General features: G+C 44.8%; 1 protein-coding gene across 13 annotated transcripts in view; it reads left to right on the forward strand.

Annotated features, from left to right (window-relative positions):
* Positions 1 to 19,281, forward strand: part of LOC128891226 (synaptotagmin-7) — a 63,491-nt gene extending 44,210 nt beyond the window's left edge. For 3 of the 13 annotated variants that reach the window (XM_054150583.1, XM_054150584.1, XM_054150586.1), the window contains 8 exons: positions 10,081 to 10,092; positions 11,544 to 11,892; positions 12,571 to 12,711; positions 14,137 to 14,284; positions 14,375 to 14,484; positions 15,010 to 15,178; positions 15,609 to 15,821; positions 16,710 to 19,281. In XM_054150583.1, coding sequence (XP_054006558.1) covers positions 10,081 to 10,092; positions 11,544 to 11,892; positions 12,571 to 12,711; positions 14,137 to 14,284; positions 14,375 to 14,484; positions 15,010 to 15,178; positions 15,609 to 15,821; positions 16,710 to 16,810 — 1,243 coding nt within the window. In that variant the 3' untranslated portion in view covers positions 16,811 to 19,281. Of the gene's footprint in view, positions 1 to 1,953; positions 2,229 to 7,882; positions 7,920 to 7,982; positions 8,343 to 10,046; positions 10,093 to 10,127; positions 10,244 to 11,543; positions 11,893 to 12,570; positions 12,712 to 14,136; positions 14,285 to 14,374; positions 14,485 to 15,009; positions 15,179 to 15,608; positions 15,822 to 16,709 lie in introns of those variants that run through there. The other 10 variants (XM_054150591.1, XM_054150592.1, XM_054150590.1 and 7 more) reach the window with 10 other exon arrangements.
* Positions 19,282 to 19,366: the final 85 nt, after the last annotated feature.

The following is a 19,366-nucleotide window of genomic DNA, read 5'->3' on the forward strand; positions in this document are numbered from 1 at the left end:
AGTCAAATGTCATCCTCCACCTATGTTTCTCTAAATAGAGTAACCATCAAACGAAGCGGACGTCATCTATGAAAATAAAACCCAGTTAGGCGAAATTCATCCCATTCTGTTCCACTTATTGTTCTTCTTCGACCGGCATTGTCAAGGTTCACCAGATTCAACACAAAATCCTCTATCCTTCGCATATTGATTGATTGTTTCGACACCCAGACAGTGTACACAGCTCTACTGTATGTTTCTAGCCTGAGGATCCTATGAAACTATCGACTTTCCGTCGCAAAGGAGTTGATAATAGTCCAGTACAAACGACACAAAAGCGTTATCGTATAGTTGAGTAGCGGTCGAAACGGATATGTTCCTCCTCGTATAGATCCGTGGCTTTCACTAGCTAGACTCGATAGTCTAATAGAGTCCTTAGGCTAGAAGTATCCTATCGACTTTCCGTTACAGGATACTTTAGTCCACGTGCCTATTGTGGAGTCCTCATACGCGGTCGAGTTCTCCCTTGACTATAGGACAATACTTTTTACTGAATAGATGTAACTGTCGTGCGACCAAAAGTCGACAGTGTGTCCCTAGCCTGAGGCTTCTGTTATATTATCGACTTTCCGTCGTGCGAGAGGGAAAGACTGTTCCTAACGAGGAAAATTTCTGATTCTACCTGTAGGCATGTCCTTTTTGATCGGTGCACAAGAGAAATAGAGACTCATTTCGTTTGTGCAGCGAGGTATAGAAGTCCACTTGGACCTTGCGTTCGCCAACATTCGCCAACGTTCGCCAACGTTCGGCAAGGTTGGAGCACATGTGCCTTCAAATGCTTGAATCGACGAAAAATCGATACTTCGATAGTGTCCATAGGCTACAAACATAAGTCAACAGTTCATCCCAGATCAGTTTGGTCCAGGTGGTAAAAGTCAAGGGTCTATTCTAGAGCCCGCATGCTTGGTCAACCGTACCGTGGCATAGGACAATGCCTTTCACCACCTAGAGCAAACTGTTGTGTAACGGGAAATCGATGGTCCGATAGACTCCTTAGCAAAGGGACATCTACTAAAATCCACGTACCTATTCGAGATCCCGCATTCCTGTTCGACCAGCGTACAACTGTAGGACAATGCTTTCCGAACCACCTGGACCAAACTTTCCTTCGGTGGAAACTCGACAGCTCGATAGAGTTCTCAGGCTAGAAACATACCATCGGCTCCAACCTTGTCCAGGTGGTGAGACGCAACCACTAGAAAGACAAAGGCCCGTATACCTGGTCGACAACTCCTATAACCACAGGACAACGCTTTCCACCCTCGACCGGGACTCTATCAACTCTAGCGCAGAAGTCGATGAAGCGATGGAATCCCAACTGCTTTCCGGCCGCGATCGTATCGCGTTTAATAGAAAAAGCGAAAAGTCCGATATCGATCCAAAGCGGGGACGAGCGAATGGAGCGTAATCCGCCTCGGATATAGAGATAGAGCGAGAGTGGTTAGCGGTAGAGCGAGGGAGAGAGCGCGATTCGCGATAAGGCAAAGATTTTATGGAAAGTGCTGGCGGATCGAAGATGGAGGCAAAGAGGACGAGCGGGAAATGCTAGAGAGTTAGAGCGAGGGAGGGTAAGAGAGAGAGGGTGAGACAAGGAGGGATCCAGCGGAGGGTGGCAGTCGGTCGGTCGGTCAGAGGGTGAGGGGATAGAGAGGAATATGATGGAGATGGCGCGAGGGGCGTTCGACGTAGCGGTTGAGGTTCGCGTCTGGTGGGGTTGGAGGAGGATTGGAGGTGGTTTTGGAGGGGGTTGGCTTTGATGTGCCCGATGCGTAGAAGAGGCTCTCTCTCGGCCATGGTGCTGGAAAATCCTCTCGCGGAGCACACCGAGGTGGCGCCAATGTATCGAAAACTCGTAACCATCGATGCGTACGCGACTCCCACGGTTCCCCCTTTTTCACGGGAGCGAAAGTTCAGTCGGTGATGCGACGCGGTTGGGGTCGGAGGGATGCAAGCTCTCGCGCGTCTTGCGCGCAAAATCACCGGTGAACGCAACAGGACGCGGTGCGACGCGTTTCGGTTCCAACTTCCCACGGATCGTTACTTTCGTTTCATCGATCGCTGCGACCGGTCACCGTTTATTTTGACCCTCGACCACTCGTCGAACCCTGTCCTCCCCCTACCCACCCCGTTGCGCATCCATTCGCGGCGACTGGAACGTCCTCGGCCGATTCGAAGATCGCCGGAACCAGGTGACCCCGGGACCTTTCCTCGATTTCCGCGATCGGATCGACGCCAGTTCTAATAGCCAACCGAGGTGAATGGGTACGGTTCGGTTCGGTTCGCGCATTGTTTGCCGCGAACAGGGATCAATCGTGTGTTAAGGATAACGTCGGTGGAACGAAGGGGTTAGGTCTCGATGCAATTTTATTCTTAACGCAGCTCGATTTCAGTGAAACGTTTGGGTTGTTTGTTTTCGAGGCAGTTTCGAGTGGTCTTTGAACGTACAGGAAGTTTTATTCGCAGTGACGGTGTGTTAGCTGTGAGTACTGTGGGTACATTCGACTTGGATTCTTAACACTTCGATGAGATTCTCCCAGGCCAAGTCTGCCAATGCTATCGCCTTAACACTCTACAAGTTTCGCTAAAATTGCTACAACTTTTCCATGGAGTACACGGTAGAAATTGCCCCCGAATCACCACACGAATCATCACTTTACGCTAGAGCAAATCTTTTTCCTTAATATTCTTATTTACTCGACCTGAATCTCACCCAACACCGTGTCTCCAGGTCTCTGGAAGGCCACTATAGGCAGTGTCGAGTGATCGTTGCGTAGTCGCAAAGGCTCGCGGGTAATTTCTCCATGGACTCATTTTTCTTCCCCTTGGTCAATACCATTGGTCGGTGTAAGGGGAAAACCTGGGTGCAAAATAGGTGCGCCGGAACGAGAAAAGCGATAAGGGTCGCGTGTCGCGTGCCGCGTAGCGATCGTTAACGTCCAATCCCGTATGCACCTACGCGACGCGTTCTCGGAATACGCGAACCGAGTAACAGGTGGCACGAATAAGAGAGATTCGCGGGTATATCGGTAACGTTCGTTGCGGATAGTACGTGTGCACCGCGATAGCCGCAAGATTCGTCCGTCGTCGAAGGCTGCACCACCAGGCGTTTCGAAAAGGAAATTCCCCACCAGTTGTGTAACTCGTTTCCGCGGATCGCGCTCGCTCCCCTTTTTTGGCTTCGGCTCCCCATCGTCCTGGCCCTCGATTTATCCAGGGTTCCTGAACAAAGATCGTTCCAAGCGGAGGTGTCATGAATTTTCGAAGTTAACGACGACGACGACGAGTGTCGTCTGCAGATGAAGCTTTCACGAAGGGGTGACAAATTCTCGTTGGAAAGGTATCTTGGAGATTCCAGTCGCCACGTAAGTGGACATATTTTCTTTAAAAAAAACAGTCTCTGGTTTTGGAGTCTGATGTCTCTCGTATTCCTGTCTCGATGTGATTTGATTCCTTTTGAGTTATAGAAGTATTACTGACGATTACATCTCATAAAAGACTTATTTCTGGGGCTTGGAATTCTTTATTGCGAGGGACTGAAATTTTTATTTCTTTCAAAATCATAAATATCGTTCGAAAAAGCCGTGTTCACCGACAGAGATGACCGGTTCTCTCGAGCGGGTGGAAAAGTCCGTTTGTTCCTATTTCGTTACGGTCGGATGTGCTCTGATTCATTGCCGTTATCTGCGGTTGCGAGTTATAGGGCCGTTCGTGAAATATTTACGACCAGATCCCGATAATTTCATCTAGGAGACCTATTTCTGTCGCCCTAAATTCTCAATTTCCACGTACGCAAGTGGTCACGTTCTCTATAGCCTCATACAGATCGAGAAAAAAACGGGGGCACATGTGCTCGAGTCGTCCGCCAACGTTCGCCAACGTTCGCCAACGTTCGAGCACATTTGCCGCCGATTACCTCGACTTTTTCTTCTTCTCCAGTCTTAAGGAAAATAAACCTTTGCTTCTCTAGTCGTAAATAGACCTAGAAGACTTAGTTCTATCATCCCAAGTTCTTAACTTACACGAATTACAGCTAATCGACATATTTTCTCTACCCAGTAAAAAGAAAGACATGTCTACTCGAACGGAATCAACCATTTTCTCGGTCGCGAAGAGTCCATCCATTCTCATTTCGCCATGAATGTCATTCGTTGTGATTCATTGCTGCCATTGTTACGAAGGACGAGCCCCAGCCGCGGTGCCGAGTCGGCTCCCAATGAAAACCGATCGAAACGCAAGTTTTCGAGGTACGACCGGGAACAAGGGTGGTTTTCCTTCTTTTCGTAGAATTTATGGCGCGCGTAACCCGACCAGGAACCTGTTGCTTGAACGTTCTTCGGCATTGACCGAGCCGCGCCACGGCCAGGAGCTCTCTTACCTTTGCGGTGCGCGTGCGTTCCGATCGATCGTCTCGACGATAATGTCCTTTCGTGCGAGAAACTCCGAGTTTCAGCCACCGACAAAGTCACTGACGACAGCTACTTCCAAAGGAAACTGTCCGCCTCAAAGGACGATCGTGGCTTGCTTTTTTTTATTGAAAAAACTCCCCCTTTCCTCGAGGGTAGTATCTTCAAGGGGGTATTCGGCTAATCTCCGTTTCGAAGAATAGGGGTTGAGTGGAAGGGTCGGGAAAGTCTGGATAAGGGTAGTCGTCGTTAGATCAAAGAGGCATACTTGGGGGAGATTTTTGTCGTTCCTGTAAGTGGGCTCTTGTCATCGTTGCCCAGTTAGGGGAAGTCCAGAGGAAGCATTCGCGTGTCCAGCTAGATGCGCGCGCCGTGTCTATCGACCTTCGAGGACGTCGTTGCCACGTGCGCGACCCAATGCGTCCCTGACTCGATTTAGGATACGTCGTTGATGCCACGAACGTACACATAGACGATGTTGTGGACATTATCCTGAACGAGGCCGAATCGCGTCGTTCAGGTCGTTCTATTCAACGACGCGCGTCCAGGTCGTTCGTGACCGCCGCGACGTCGGATTCTCGTGTATTCCTGGTCCGCCGTTGCCAGTAACGGGGATGATAACAACGTTGCCGTATATATAGAGCTGTGGTATGTAGCAGATAGCGGGTGTATAGGCACGAGTATAGTGACTTTCTCGGGACATCCCCGAAGCGATCCGTCATCGATCTGTCACGCGATACTCTCGTCGACTACATGCCGACAGTGGGATTTTTCTCATTGTCAGGCTAAACTGTCCGCTACAAGGGTCTTAGTGGATCTGGGTTAGGTTCACCTTTATTCTTTTTTTTTTCTTTTCTGGCACGGGACTTTGTTGCTACACGATTTTAATCCTTTGAGCAGCGAGGATTTGGAGCGGCGGAGAAACATCCCAGACAGACGTATGTTACAGAGATAACTTTTGCTGAGAAAGGGATGCAAATTCGATATTAATGCACGATTTAAATTAAAGCACGGGTAATCAGGACAATTATTTTAAATAATCATACCAGAAACTTGAATTTTTTTCTTTCGTTCAATATTTTTTCTTATATTATTACATACTGTATGCATTTTGTAGTTGCTTGCGCATTCAAATTTCTTGTAAATACATACAAATTCGAAATCTTCTGATAAATACACCTATTTGCTTTTTTTTTCTAAAATATATTGTGTTCTATTCGCCGTCAATGATTTAAGATTTTTTGTGCGCTGCCAGCGAAGAGGCGCGATAATATTTTCTGCCTAGGGATGTAAATGAAGCAAATATGGCACTGCAGCTGGCCATAAATTAAAGGTTGTATTGCTTTGGCACAGAATTCAAAACGTACATGTACGTTGGTACTGCGGCAGGCTGGCTAAGGTACGACGTGGATATACGTTCGTGCTGCTCGGAGGATTAAGGAAGAATCTTTCCTTGAAAAAGTATTCGTACGATATTCCAGATCGCGTAATTGTGTAACCAGTAGATGGGCGATTTGTCCAACTTTCTTTGGCAACAGAAGCCGTCCTCTTGACTGCAGCTTTCCAAAAGATATTCCTCCTCATTTATTAAACGTGAATGCGATCGGTTTAAAATAATGCAAAATTTGGATCGTATTAACGTACAAAGACAAACGAACACTTTACCGACTGGTTACATAGTTACTCATCGACTGATAATGGCAACCAAAACACAGTCTTTGCGCCATAACTCATTCATTATTGAACGTCTTTATCTTCCTAGAGCGAAACTCCGTGTAGTCGCCTGTGTACATGAAACTTCCTACCAAGTGTGGAAAGGCTTTTTAAGCGCACTTCTGGCATGGTGATTTATGGCTATATCATCTTGTCTTCTTGCTGGGTTTACGAGGACAATGTAAGGGATGTGTCGGTGAACGTAGTACGACTATAAAGGGGTGCCTTTTCATGCGAAAGCGAATTGAATATATTATTCTACATTTATTTTCCATATATAGTAAAACAGAAATAGACTATATGTTAAATAGACTTTTTACACTCGTGCTCGATTATTCTATACTCGTCGTTATCGTTCTATTTTCATCTGATTTATTAAAAGCATAGATTACACATCGACACTCAGGGTTATATTACATCACCTACTATGATTATTGCTACGCCAACAAAAATTAAAATATTTGAGGGACTAGTTACTTATTACACACCAAATTAAAAATTGTATTCATCGTTAAAAAAAAAAAAGAAAACTAAATGCCCTCTCCCGAGTGATATCACGATCGTTGGTACACCCTGTATTTATTTCACCAATACGGCGATACAGTGGTGGTGGTGGCTGAGGCAGTGGCGGTGGCAGAAGCGGTGGCGGTGGTACCGGCGAGTAGCTAAGATCGATCCAACAACCCCCTTCTTTCGACCGACAGACCGACCGACCGACCGTTCGCCCGACCAATCCAACAAGCAAATTCTCCCTTTCCGTCAGCCTACTGTCCACCGCTGTCCGTATGTATCCTGCACATTCTCCGCGTCGTTTAACCGCCGCCCGTTATTTTCGCCATATTGGATAATTCGAGGCGTCGATACAGATCAAGTTCGCGGTCGTTCGAAGGACGTCGCTTTCCGAGATGGCGTTTAAAATCCTTTCACGCGTGGGAACGACCAATTTTGATTCCTCGACAAACACTTCACCAACCCCCGAGACTCAGAGTTGGGCAAAACTTCATTTTATTAATCGATGACGGATAAACACATTTATTCGATTGAGTAAATACGATGAGGGTGGGAAGGGAGGCTATTTTAGCAGCAATTCTAGCATGGATTGGTTGTAGTTTTATGCGGCGTTTATTTTCCCATAGGTGCAAAACGAAATATCGTTTGTCTTTTGTTCGTTACTCGTGATTCTTTATTTGGGTGAGAATTATGGCCATCCCTGCTAGGGCGTTTGGTTCCCCAACTTGTAGCGCGACTAAGGTCCGACAAGTTAAAGAATCGACTTTGGTGATATTCCTACAGTTGCATTATAATACGCGCAGAGTGTTGATGAAAACATGGAATCAACATTTGGAATCAATTCTTCGTGCAAAAAGGAGGGAAAAAGTCCTGTACCATTTTGCGATCTGAAACTACGTTGTCTAGATACGAGCAATTAAAATTTGCCTGCGTGATTCTCGGCGCGCGCCATTTGTCATCAGCTGATCCCCGCTCACGCGGCCATGACACTTCCCCAACACGCTCGCGCGCGCAATAACTTTGACTACGTATAACCCGACAACGAGGCCTCGGATGGCAAAGCGGAAAAGGACTTTTCGCTTCCTATTCGCGCAACGAATTAATCCCTAAAAGAGCTTTCACATTGCTATGAGCACTCTGTATATATATTGTATATATACATCCGAAACTTGACAAAGGATGCATAAGGAATATCAGAAAAAAAGATTCCCTTCCAGAGTGCGATAGGATTAAACTAAAGTAACAGGAGTGGAGGTAATCCGAGTTTCAAAATTTGTTGTCTGACCCAAGTCGATTCCTTCACTTGACGGGCTATAGATCCCTAGAATAGTCGTCGAACCGAGATTTGGAACCTTCATGCGTTGCGCGGCCATGAACGTGGCATGAACACGATCGAGCGGAAGTTCATTTCTGGGTCGCGATTGAAACGACGAGCGTGTCTTCGATTTAAGAGAGAAGAGAACTACGCATCTTGGAAGAGTGTGAGGGTGTGCGAGGCACGTTTTGCGTGCGCTCCGGCTCGTTTGAACGGACAATTTGCTCGTTGACGGGAATGTGAAACGCGGTTCTTCGCGATATTCGTGACTAAAGAGACTCTCGGAACGACAGAACCATGTGGGCTGCAGTCACGAGGTCTTTGGAAATACTGGTTGCCTTCTTCGAGTATTACACCGCCAGGTAAGAAGTGTGAAACGGGCAATCGCTAACCACAGATTAAATCGATGGGTCGCGACAGGGCGACGACTCGAAGGGTAAGGTAGCTTTTGCAAATTTTTGTGTAAAACATTTTCAAAATGACTAAAGAACTCGAAACATAATTAAAATAAAAACTTCCAAGTGTATATACTGTTGCAAGCCTATTTGGCTATATTAACTAACTATAAACTACATGAAGTTAATGAAATTTATTACAACAATATTCTTTCGTTAAGATATTTAAAAATAAATGAATTATCAGGAGAACGTATAAAATATTCACACGTATAATTACAGTTCTTATTCATATCAACTGAAGTATACAATTATGTAGGAGAACACTTGAAACTTTCGTGACCAATAATAAATTGAATGCCTTTCCTCTGAGGCAACTTCACTGTTTCAATCAAGATAATAATAATTGGCAGTGTGCAGTCAGCGTATGGCGTCTTTTCATGAATCGATCATTTAATTATCCACAAATACACCCTTGCTATCCTATTTAAAATCTACCACGTTCATTTTCCCCATTAATTATTATACATAAATGTTCTTATGCATAATCATTATCTGTACCATTATTTTATTACGATTTACATACTTCGCAGGTAATCTTCATCAAAATTTATTAACATCTACACGAGCATCACGCTGACATGGCATATAAATAAAAAAAAAGTATGTTAATGAGTTCTATTAGAAAATCACAAGAAATTTCTAAAAGCTTCCTTACTTCTCAACCCGTCAGCCTGTCAGAAGCTCTTAAGAGGTTATATACAGTTGAGCACTCTAAAAAAAGGCTCGAGTTTATGGACTTTTTTTAGTCGAACAGTTAATTTCATTAAAAAGTTCCTCTACACTAATAGAGAGTACTGTTTGTGTACGGAATTCAAACAAAATATTGAAAAATAATTAAGCTAGAAGAAAAACATCAAATAAATTTGTAATGAATATTAAAATATGAATTACGCTAATATACTTCACAAATTTATTCATTATGAAAAGAACTCGCAGACTGATCTCCAGTTTAATTATTCCTCAATAATGTTTGCCAATCTTTCGTTTTCAATCTATTCACGTACCATACTTTCCACTAGTGTAAATAAAATTTTTTCTAAAACTAACAATTCAACCAAAAGAAGAATTATAAATCGAGTCTTTTTTTTTTAGTGTGGCAACAGTGTATACACCTTTAACAAGATAGATGGATCCCAGCAATTACGAACAGCGAGCGAATAATGCTTCTTGGACGATGACTCGCGATACCGGCGCATATCTTTCTATCTCTTTCTCTCTCACTCACTCTGACTTTCCACTGTCTATCTCCGTTTCTCTCTCCTGCTCCGAGTAGCTTTCCTTTCGCTGCTGCTTTTTCCAGACTTTTCACGCGGTGCCGCGTTTGAAGCGACCGTTCGCAAGCATCCGACTCGGGGCGATGATTCTGCTTTTTTCTTCCTCGATTCAGCTGATGAAAGTACCGTTTAAAGGTTAAGGTTGGGACCCTGCGAGACACACGCGAGAAAGAGCTTCGGGATCTCCCGTCGAAGCGAAAGTTCTAAATAATCTTCTTCATTTTTATTTCTCCTCTCCCCCTCGATCCCGTCGGAGTCCTCTTCTGTTGTGTTTTTGCGGCGAGTTCAGGATCATCCAAACTCATTAACTCGTGTCTCATTTTCTTTTGTTTCATGCCTCCTTTCGGCGTGTTACCGTTGGAATCCAGAGCGCAATTGGAGTAAGTATGCGACGAGTTGGAGAATAGCGAAAAATTTTACTCGATACCTATTTTTCTCTCGTACTGCTTCACTTGACTCTTCTATCTTCTCTTTCAATTTTTCCTTCCTAATGGAAATATTCCGTTCGCGGATGGGCGCTGCTTTACTTGCGTAAGTAGTTCTATTCGATTATGTCTGTCTAGTCCCCCGATCCCTTTGGACTCCGTTGTATAGCGTTTAAACGAACACCATTACAAACGTTATCGTTCAAACGACGATTAGTTACATGCGTCACCTAATCACCTATGCGCCGTGTACTCGTACCGTACTGTCCTTCGAGTTATCACGTAGTTATCCCCACTATATCCCCAGACTACTCGCATGGATCCCTATTTCTTACTCTATTTCTTACTTCTCGTACTCGTTGTACTATACTCTTCTTCGCGTTGTCACAGAGTCATCTCCATTACCGTTAACCGTCTCACGTTCATTCTTACTGTTTCTCACACTCATCCGCGGTGTACATAAAGTCTAACAAGACACGTAACAGCGATTAAATTTCACCTACCTGTCTCTTAGCTTGTCGCAGCATTGTCTCGATCTTGCGACAGCCTGAGAGGCAACATAAGCCTCCCTGGACCATGTCCTTCGGGTTATCGCTGCGTTCGGGACAGTCCGAGGGACAACACTGCACCCAATTTCCGCCTCGAACTCGATCGTTTCAAGTTCCCCTTTTTACCAGAGCGGAAACGATCTTCTCACAGAGATCCAACACGAGATGTACCTTAATACGAATCGTGGAGTACCTTTCGAAACGTACCGTCGCGCCTGTTTAGTCTGAATGTTTTAGAGCTGGGTAGAAAATGAGACGAACGCAAAGTGCGCGTTGCTTCCTAGTCTGCGTGCTTTAGATAACATTCCTGAGACGTTGTCCGTCGTAGTCAGTAGTTTCCCTGGTCGCCGTTGTCGTTCATTTTGAACCTGATCATGGTTAATTGACCACTCGACGTTTACATTTTTTTTTTTAGAAAATGTAAAATGTGTCATTGGCAATTGGGTAGATGTCATTGGGACAGTAGCGTCGTTGCCTGAGCAACAGGCGCCGCGTGGTGCGCAAGCTAGATGCGCGGGAGACCACTCTCAGTTAATTGTAACCAAAACTGAGTAATATCGAATTTCTACTTGTACCTTCAGAAAAATTGCCAATGATATCTTCTGTTAAATTAGAAACCAGTTTCGTTCATTGATTCCTCAACTCTCGTATCGACTCCGATTCATCTTCAAGACCTATAATTCGTCTCAGATTTCTATAGAGAATTTCACGAAGCAACAAAATATATATCCGGTCAATTATAATGGAGTGAGGTACCCAACCGCGGGACGTCGACAACGGCGACCTCGATGAAAATAGAAAGGAGATGTCGGGGTGTGAAGGAAATATGAAGGAGTGGTCTTATGGGTTTTGTTGCAGGACAACTGGTAGTCCGGCGAACAAGACAGCGGGGCCGACAGGTGCCGGCGGTGTCGGCGGAAGTGGAGTTGTAGGATCAAGCGCGGGAAGCGCAGGTGCTAGTGGATCGACGTCGAGCGCAGCTCTAGGTGGCGGCAGCTCTGGATCGGGGGTAGGCTCTGGATCGGGATCTGGATCTGGATCAGGCATTGGAAGTGCAAACGCTGGAACCAGCGGCATCGGCGCAGGCGCAAACGCGATTTCCGGCAGTGGCGTGGGTGGCGCCGCCGCTGGAACGGGGGAGCCACGGACGCCAACCGCTGGTGCCCAAAACAAACAGCTGCAGAATGTCAAAGGAGATCACCCGTCGGTACGCTTTATTAAGAATCATTTTTTAGGGAGTATAGACAACGTTTAAAAACAGAGACGAGGAAAAAAGACGCGTAGATTTTTGTTAGTTGAATACAAGTTTGCCTACCGCGGTATAGACGCAGAAGTCGAATCGCGCATTTCTTGCCTTGGTTAGAAGATACAGTATACAGGTTTTAAATATAAAATTATCGAATAATTAAATGTTCCAAGGTGAGACTCTTGAAACTCACATTTTTATACGTAAAATATGGTTTAATCTCTGGCGTGAAAATACCAGCGTTGAAAGTATCCCACTTAGCATGACAAAAGAATTGCAGCTACGAAGCTTACCGGTGCTCAGCAAACAAAATTGACGTTTCTTGATTTGTGAGGCCATTAACGTTGTAAGAGGCGATAAATTGAATAGAACAATGACCCAACCTCAATGATAATGTGCACGCGTGTGACGTTAACTGATCTACACGTTAACGTTACATGTCACGTAGCATGCAGTCGGTGATAACAGTGCGCCTCGAAGCAATTTAAAAACGGCAGCAAACTCGGGCTTCCGTTTCACCGCGGCTCGAGTAACGCGATAGTGATGTGTTTCGACTTATTGTTAGGCTCGGTCGCCGTTCGGAAATATCAGACAGAAACGGCTCAACGATCGATTCCGTTGCGATGTATCTCGTTTCAGAAAGCTTTCCTACAAAGCAGATCCATGTCCTTGGTCGACATGTACATCGACAACTCGGAACCTAGCGAAAACGTTGGCCAAATTCATTTCAGCCTGGAATACGACTTTCAGAATACCACGCTCATCCTTCGCATTATACAGGTTAGTGGTTCGTTGCGGATACCTCCACAAAGGTAACCAGACTTTCATTTCGAGGAACAGAAAGATTAACGCTTTGGCTGTTGGACGACTTTCGCTGGAAATTCTAAGGGCCGCGTCGCTCGTACAGGGTCGTAGTTTAAACCGAAAATATATTACTATTTATTGCATTGTTTTTTTAGAAAGTAATAGGCCTGAACACAAGAAGTATTAAATGTTGTTTAAACGTATTCGCGTGGAATTTGTGTAATTTTTACTACGTGCACTAATCTCGAGAAACAAATGGATAATATCGTTGGCTGCCAGTTACTTATTTGTTATTAATGAACAGTATCTTCTACAAAATCTAAAGTTGGTAGATGAGAACCAACGCGAACGACAACTCTCTGGGGCTGCGCATAAATTTTTAGAGCCCACGGACGGCGGTGAGCGGAAAGTCTGAAAACCGTCGTGCTCTAAAGCAGCGTTCGACACAAAAGATTCATGCCTGCACTTTGAGGGAGGCTATCCTAAAGCATACTCTACAATGGCGTCGACGTTCGCGTTCGTTTTGATCTTGCTATTAAGTGAAAAGTAAAGGGGAGGAAGTGAAACGACAAGAGCTGGGACTATTCGAATCGTTTAGAGTTTAAATATTTTAATTGCGATTATAACAATTTACCGGTGATCCGCGGATTCACGCTCATTATGTACACACGGAAGATAGTGGTATTACAACAATATTTGTCCCTCGACACGAATCATCTCGAGCACTGTTTATCTTTAATTATTGCCAGCCACCCGTCTGCTGGCTTGGCTGGTGACCGAATAAACAAAAGTGAATCGACCCCCGAGCGACCAGTAATTGAAATTAAAATTGTTATTCTTCTCGATATATTTGCGTGAGATTATTATAAACTAATTGATGGAGTTCTCCCGATGAGAACGAGTCCAAACACGACACCATTCGGACCACTTTTAATTCTACGTTTAAAGAAAAGAAATTCCAATTAGTTACAATTAAAAGTAGACCAAATGTGGCCATATTTGAACTCATATTGATCCAGGAATCCTCTCAGATCCATCGATAATACTTTCATTAAGATACCACGAAGAAAATGAAAATGTAATTTTCATTAATGGATCAGATAAAATCGTTATCCTCCCACGATATAACGCTACTAATGACGTTTAGTATCGAGGGACTACCGTAATTTAATTTACAAACCAAATTACAATCCACGTCACGCTATTCAAATACGCAAGTGAGATTCTAATTAAATTCGACGAGCAGTCTCAGCTCTAATGAACATTAACACGAAAAATCCGTGTTAATCAGGAGATTATTAGAATCAGGCCTGTTAGAACCGCCAAAGTTTTCACGTACTCGAATCCAGGAAAATTTGACGAGTAGTTCTAGCATTGAGGGACGATAAAAATTAATTTCAGGGTAAAGATCTGCCGGCAAAGGATTTGTCGGGGACGTCCGACCCTTACGTTCGCGTGACCCTTCTGCCAGACAAAAAGCATCGACTGGAGACGAAGATAAAAAGGCGCACGCTGAATCCTCGATGGAACGAGACGTTCTATTTCGAAGGTGAGAAGAGATATTACAGTTTCCAGAGAAGTCGAATTCCGCTCGACGGTGATCGGGCCGTTTCGACAAAACTTTCTGCTCGTGTCGCAGGTTTCCCGATTCAAAAGTTGCAGAGCAGAGTGCTGCATTTACACGTGTTCGACTACGATCGATTCTCGAGGGACGATTCCATCGGGGAGATGTTTCTGCCTCTCTGCCAGGTAATTCGCGTTAACTGCCGTCTTCCTCTCGCCGAATACGTCGTAATTTGCGACAGCCAGAATTGGGCGGTAATGGGCACGAAAAGTGATCGTTAATGATGGAGCAAACGTCGCTGAACAAAAGTAATCGTTAATCGATATCAATGGCAATCGTAAACTACATAATACAATCCTAAATACATTAAATTATCCACTTCATTATTTAACTATAATCAGAACGGTAACCGTTCCGCAATTAGGAAAATTCACCTCCTCGACGCGATCATGATGAAAAGTGTAATTATTTCCCAATTAACTGTTAAGGCGTCAACGATGATAGGTTAGGTTGCCCGAAACTCTCCCATTAATCACGATTACGATTGCCCAGTAATCTCAATTATTAATCATCGGGTTACAACCGTGTAACGGCCGCCGTCGTAATCGTTAATCATCGATCAGATTACAATTTCGCCGAAACGCCGCGCCGTGGGGCGGCGTAGAGTTTGCATGTCGTGCGACTCATCTAATCGATCACGACCGTCGTAGGTCGATTTCTCGGAGAAACCTAACTTTTGGAAAGCTCTCAAGCCCCCGGCAAAGGACAAATGCGGAGAGCTGTTGTGCTCGTTGTGCTACCACCCGAGCAATTCCGTGCTGACTCTGACGCTTATGAAAGCGAGGAATTTGAAGGCGAAGGATATCAACGGGAAGTCAGGTGAGATAGGCAATTGCAATTACGCGATGCGGGCCGGAGATGGGCACGATTATCGCCTAGACAGAAAGGTCAAATTACAAATAAAGTACGAACCTTTTTTCTTTAACGTTGAAATTGAAATCTGACAATTTGAAATTTTTAACAAACATCGAGCTCCTGATTATTCAATTTTCGATATTTGATTCACGATCGATACTAGTCTAATTTAAATGAAAACTTTACACGTTTATAATGAAAAATTTGTGTGGAAATGTCAAGTCTACCATTTAATTTAGATAAATTTCTTTGAAGACACAGAGGGTATTGGACTGTAGATTCACTCCACCCTACTTGAGAGTAAAGCAATAAAGACGTGTAATCGTTTCGCCCATCATGAACGAAAATGGAAACGAGATTGGGAATGTACTGTTTATTCGTTCGACGTGTTTAGATCCCTACGTGAAAGTGTGGTTGCAATTCGGCGACAAGAGGATCGAGAAACGAAAGACCCCGATATTCAAGTGTACTCTGAACCCGGTCTTCAACGAAGCGTTCTCCTTCAACGTGCCCTGGGAAAAGATTCGAGAGTGTTCGCTGGACGTAATGGTAATGGATTTTGATAACATCGGCCGAAACGAGCTGATCGGACGGATTCAACTGGCAGGTAAACAAAAACACTCGAAAACATTAATTTCATTATAATTTAGATCGCAATCTTTACATAATATCCCAGAAAATCTGTAAACTTTTCCAAATTCGCTTTCGATCAAATAAAATAAACAACAAAGGTAGTTATTTGCAAGTAATCCACAAGAAGAATGTGGAAACAGAAATAGGGCAGATCGTGTTTAATGCAATGGACGTGTTTACTTCATAAGTAGATTGTGCACCGGAACACACGAGGACAATGCTACTCGTATATCTAATACACTATTGAACCTGTGTCTTCCCTTTGTTCTTAATCGAGTCAAGGTTGAGAATACTAGTTCACACGAGAGGTCGTCGTGAATGGTAATAACAGCAAATATAGTTGTCCAGCTTAATAATGGAACTTGTTCAATTCTAAGCCAACACGATGACAAAGTTAGCTTTCTAGAACCATTGTTTGTAAAATTCAATATCGTTGTAAGATCCTTCTTCGATATATTATTCCTGCTGCGATAATATTGTTGTAGGCCGCGGGTAACTCATTCTCTTCTTGCGACAAGTTCAATCCAATCATTGATTCAGGACTTTGAAAAGCAAACGAATCATTTATATATACGATTATTGATTCAGGACTTTGAAAAGTAAACGAATCATTTGTATATACGATTATTGATTCTGGACTTTCGAAAGCAAATGAATGTTTGCCTGGTCGGGGCGACCTACTGTGAAGATTGATTAATTGATAACGCCTTTGTTACACAAGTAGAGAAAGTGTACGTATTATTTCATTTTAATTAGGTCATTTGTTTATTTATTTATTGAACTGAAAATCGAAGTTTGTTTGACCAAAACGATATTCATTAACGCCTCGGTATTCAACGGAATACTGATTGAAATGTTTCAGGGAAAAACGGGAGCGGGGCGAGCGAAACGAAACATTGGCAGGACATGATCACGAAGCCACGCCAGACGATCGTTCAGTGGCATCGACTCAAGCCTGAGTAAACGTTCGAGTGCGCGATCCATATCTGTATTTCGCGGGAGCGAAATCGTCGATCTAACTTATACCAGTACCTCCCGATCTCTCGAACCTGCTCGACTAAATTGGTATTCGGTTGTCTTCCGACGACGCGAAACCGATCGTAACCATTCTACGCGTCGTCGTTGGGTGTCGGCGCCGATTCAGGCTTCGAAAGTCGCGAATCGGCCAAAATGACCGCGACCGTCGATCGAGACGCCACGTTTCCCCTGTTCTTGGGTTTCCCTCGCGTCGCGCGTGGTCAGCCTGCGCGTATCCACCATTGTTGGGCAAACCACGATCCACGATTACGATTATCGAGCGATCAGCGATCACTATTATCGATTAACAAATAATCAGACAGGGTTAACACCGTATGGTTATCAATTGCTCGTTTCCGATTGCAAATTTCTTGCTAACAATCGTGAGTATCGCAAGTGTAATCGCAAAGTGATCACTGCCCAGCTCTGGTTCGCCCCCTTTTAGGTTAACCTTCCGCGCAGAATGGAAAGATCGAGCGTGGCTCCCTCTACTTTCCGACAATACGACTCACAAACGCCACGCGGTCTCTCCCCGACGGGTCGAAGAGTCTCGCGAGGCGATATACGATTTTCATTTGAATCCGCGTCGACGATATTCCCTTATTACGACGTCACGGGCCGACGCTTTACATATTTCACTCCCCTCCCCAACCCTCCCCCCCCCCCGCACACACACACACACACACACTTTCGCCCCGACCTCCCCCCGACCATCGATACCCACTTGTTTTTCTTTTCGTTTCTTTTCTTCCTTCGTGCACGACAACGACTCAACGGGCGAACCGTATTCGAATTCACTTCTGACACGAACGATAAACGAGAGCTCGTTTTCACGCGAGATTGCGTGCCGCGGTCGTATACGTACAACTTGAGCGGCCATAGACGCTCGATAAACGTGACCGATCGATGTTACTTTCGCGACTTTATTGACATTTACATCGAACGTTATTTTTATGACTGTTTTGCACGCGTAAATACGTACCTAGTACGTGATACCGTTGCTTCGAGTAACCCGTTGACGCGATCAAGCGTTTCCTATGTCTCGTGTATCCGGTGTCTTTCGATTCCAGCGCCAACCGCCAGCCCCGAGCGGAGCGGAAGCGTCGCGAACTACCGTCTAGTCGAGTTCCGCGTTGCTCTTTTTCGCGTCGGCTCCCGCGGATCACCGTTTGGTAAAACTTAACAATTATGGTTCCCTAGCGATCAGTCGTCACTGGACGGTGGATTCAAGGTACTCGTGTCTATATGGAAAACTTGCATGGAACGTATGCGTAGAATGTACTCCATGAATCATTTAATAATATTAATAGTTCATTTTGCATAGGTTTCCCATTATTAAGGGGATAAATGCGTAGAATCTGCAGTCTAGTGATCACGATTAGAGATTGATAAATAATCAGTGATGATAAGTATGGAAGATTTCAAAGTAATGCCTCGGATATTGATAAACCTTGCTCGGATTCGCGAACAGACGTTACCTTGACCACTATCTATGAATCTCATCCCGCTCTCTGTCGACCCAACCCCGGCTAGTGATAACTCGCAAATTTTTCAACACCATCCAAGACGTTGACAAATGTATCTTCCAATTGTTGATTACCGATTAATCCGACAATTGCCACTGATCATCCCGAAAGTAGTCGCAAAGCGATCACGTGGCTGACGGTGCTGCATAAAGCGGGTCGATGCGGTCGAATCGATAAGAGGAGCTATAAACGACAGCTGGGACTCGACAATTCGGTACTTTTTCTGTTCGTTTACCACCCCCGAATCCTCCATATCGATTGACATTCTCCGTTTCCACCGATTCCCACCAATCCCCAACCACCCCCGACCCCCACTGCCCCCCGTCAGTCTGCCACATATGCCCAAAGATTGGACACGTGCTCGCACCGTTTGTCCTTGCTCCCGTACCCTCCCACCCCCACCCCCACCCCCCCGCGAACCACCCACTCTTTCTAGGTTTTTCTCAGCCCCCAAGCCCCTCCGGTTTCTTCGAATCCCTCTCTTGTTAATTTTCGACGAGCGATCGGAACGGGACACCGGGACGTAATGTTGAATTCTTACTAGTAGAAAACGATAAAGCAGTGATATTTTTGACGGAACTTTTGTATCGACGAAGTCGGAGATTTTTTGGAAGCGACGAAAATTGTGATCGGTGTTATACCTTGAATTAATCTTAAGAGTTACACATTCAAATAGTTTGCTGTTGTTGACGATAAAACGTAGAGCGATCCCCGATGATCGAATTCAGATTTTTTGCAGCAATTGCAGATTTTCGCGAGTGCATACGTGTATACGTGAGAACGTGCGCGTATTTACGCATGGTTGGGTGTACGCGTACACGCGTATACACGTGTACACTGTATATGTATTTGCGCTCGGTGAGTGTGAGTGTGCGTGTTGCGTTTGCGTTTGCGTTTGCGTTTGCGTGTGCATTTCAAACGGCGCCGCGTGAAAGGGTGACTTGGCGAGAACGAGCAGCGTGCGATCATGAGCGTC

The sequence above is a fragment of the Hylaeus anthracinus genome, unplaced genomic scaffold (genome assembly GCF_026225885.1).
Source record: "Hylaeus anthracinus isolate JK02 unplaced genomic scaffold, UHH_iyHylAnth1.0_haploid 12001, whole genome shotgun sequence".
In the NCBI taxonomy this organism is placed as follows: Eukaryota; Metazoa; Arthropoda; class Insecta; order Hymenoptera; family Colletidae; genus Hylaeus; species Hylaeus anthracinus.